This window comes from Sinocyclocheilus grahami, unplaced genomic scaffold (genome assembly GCF_001515645.1).
Source record: "Sinocyclocheilus grahami isolate Dianchi unplaced genomic scaffold, SAMN03320097.WGS_v1.1 scaffold293.1, whole genome shotgun sequence".
NCBI classification, from domain to species: Eukaryota; Metazoa; Chordata; class Actinopteri; order Cypriniformes; family Cyprinidae; genus Sinocyclocheilus; species Sinocyclocheilus grahami.
Genome location: NW_015505472.1, coordinates 696,067 through 698,824, shown reverse-complemented (window position 1 = coordinate 698,824; position 2,758 = coordinate 696,067). Strand labels below are relative to the sequence as shown.

Here is a 2,758-nt window from a genome sequence, read left to right as displayed (position 1 = left end):
AGTCTGGAAATACTTTAGGCTATAGCTAATTATTTCTCGGACCCCCTATCACTTTAAGAACCACTGGTCTACACAGAAGAAAGACCTGTCTAGACTCTGCCCCGGTACGAGTTGTGTCGAGCTATTCATTAGTCTGTTTGATGAGAAAAATATGAAATTTATAAAATGGGTTATTAATCTATACAACTGCAGCAGCGGAGGACTATTATTCTGCTGCGTGATACTGCAGAAGAACTGATGACGGCACGGTTTGATCTTCGGCTGACCAATCAGCAGAAAGGGGCGTTTAATTCCCGCCCACGTGTAGAAATCAAATATTCAAGTTGTTTATTCATTTTTCCACCCATGAACGAAAACAGAAAATTTAAGCTGCATTCTCGTTTTTTGGAAAAAAACGAAAAAGGAGCCGTTTTCTCATTTTTCTACTTTCAATATTAAATCAAAAAATGAGTGATCGAATGATACACGGATTCATTTCCTTAAATCAGCCCTTTCGATTAGTTCCCTTAAAAAAAAAAAAAAAAACATTCAGGGGATCTATGAACGCAAGCTTACAGGGGTGGGCTTGAAGTGATCTAAACGACTGGAGAAGTCCTGCATATGTCACCAGAGAGAAGACTGTCTGTCATTTCCACCAGAAGATCAAGTTGTTGTTCTTTTATGTATCTACGGTTGGTTGGTACTCTGTTATACTGTACATTTGTTTGTTGATTTATTAATAATAATAATAAATAACAGAACACACCAAACTGTGTATTTTGACATTACAAGATAAAAATTTGACATATGCACATATAAATTGTTCGCAATAAGATCTATAACATGCATTTATAAAACAGATACAGTGAATTTTCATTTCATGCCGACTTAAGTTTAATTAATAAGGGTTTTCACTGCAAGTGTCCTAGTTCAGAATACTGCAAACCTGTTATGCAATCAAGTCATAAGCAGCCTTCGTTCATTAAGAAATGGACTTGCTCTGTTCGTGATCTGCTGACCCGGATCCCTGCGAGTTGGACATGTCCAAAAAATGCTCGGTTCAGACCAATTCGTGAATAAATGGTTCCGTCTGATTCGTGGATAACCGATTCAGTACAAAGATCCGATCGAAGACGTTCACAAATCGGACACCGCAAAACAGCTGCAGAATCAGAAGTTGTGCATATATCTGAAGCTTCCGTTTGAAGTCCTGAAGAAGACAAACACTGTTCAGTTACAGTGTTTCAGCTTCGTGTGTAGCATGTTGCAAACTCGGTCTAACGTTAAATGCAACAGCAATGCGGAAAGTTCCTCAAAATATCAAAAATATAGACAAAACAACAATTTCAACGGCGTCTAAAAGTAAACAAGCTCCGTTTGACAAGCTCGCGGTCTCTACCGACACAACATGCTTTAGCGGGCGGTAATTCTGGCCGTTAACAGCAGAAAACACAGACGAATTCAAAAGCAGAGTAGTATTAAAGTGTCCTCGGTAGGTTAACGACAATACTGGGTTATTTATGCGGGTTTAGGTGAGCTAAGCTAACTGGCTAACCAGCGAAGTGTCACTAGTCTATAAGCGCGCTAAGCTGCCTCGCGCGAGCTAGCAACTGACACGAACGCCAAGCTACAGTCGCTTCATCAAATCACTAAGTTACCCGGATCAAAAAAAGTTCCCAACTGGTACGCAATTATGAAGAAAACCAGTTCATGCATGCGTTACGTCACACTTAATAGCGTATGGACCTATATGCACTTTTGGCAACACCAACCGAAACCAGGCCCTGAAATGCACACGCAATACTTCGCCTACACCAGCGGGTCATGAACTCATAAACACAGTTGTACAAGTGGGAGCATAAGGCGAAGACAAACTAAACAAACGCCCAAGAAGACTTCGGTTTTACCGTTTTGGCGGCCTCTGCCCACGTCCTCCCCTTTTTCTTCTTCTGTCTTTCCCTCATGTCTACTGTCGGTCGCCAAAAATCGACCTGCTGAGTGCTGTAGAAAGTGTTGCTTTAGTTACCGTGCAAGACCTGCCATCTCTGCCATACTGGGTTTTTACTGTAAGAGACGAATCATGTGACCCTCTGGGAAACGTCATCTTACTGTACGATGACAGTTCATGGGAAACCACCTACCGGGCTCTCTGGCCGTTGTTTTCATTTGTATAAACGTTTCAAACTCCAAAACAGACACACACGCTTACACATAGTATCCATTTTAAGCGTGTATACGGGTCAAATTACATGCATTTAGCAGAGGCTATATCATTATGGACTTGCAACAACAAGAGCTTTGCTTTCACGTTAGATTGCAGTGGTCAATTGATGGTAAATATATATCCATAATAAGCAGTGTTGGGGGTAATATATTACAAGTAACGCAAGTTACGTAATCAGATTACTTTTTTCAAGTAACTAGTAAAGTAACGCATTACTTTTACAAGAGAATATCTGAGTTACTTTTTCAGATAAGTAATGCAAGTTACTTTTTTTCCAATTTATTGATTGACAGCTCTGGTGTTGCCATGTTGAGAGAAATCAGATGTTACTGTAGTTCAAAATAAATATGAATATGCATTAATTCAAGTCACAGATTCCGTATTCCTCAAAATGAATACAAATAATGCAACTCAGAATATGACGCAAACCTGCAATAATTAAATGTTAAACAACACAAATATGCTTTATGTATTTAATCCCATTCTATTAACCAATGTCTTTGCTTCTGACCTTCGATGATCCAGTTCAACCATACTAATCAGCACAAATTACTC

At 39.5% G+C, this 2,758-nt stretch overlaps 1 protein-coding gene across 1 annotated transcript in view; it reads right to left on the bottom strand.

Moving 5' to 3' along the window:
- Positions 1 to 2,213, bottom strand: part of LOC107600867 (putative Polycomb group protein ASXL2) — a 21,905-nt gene extending 19,692 nt beyond the window's left edge. The window contains 1 exon segment of the mRNA XM_016292836.1: positions 1,887 to 2,213. Within this exon segment, the coding sequence (XP_016148322.1) occupies positions 1,887 to 1,943 (57 nt within the window). The 5' untranslated portion in view covers positions 1,944 to 2,213.
- Positions 2,214 to 2,758: the final 545 nt, after the last annotated feature.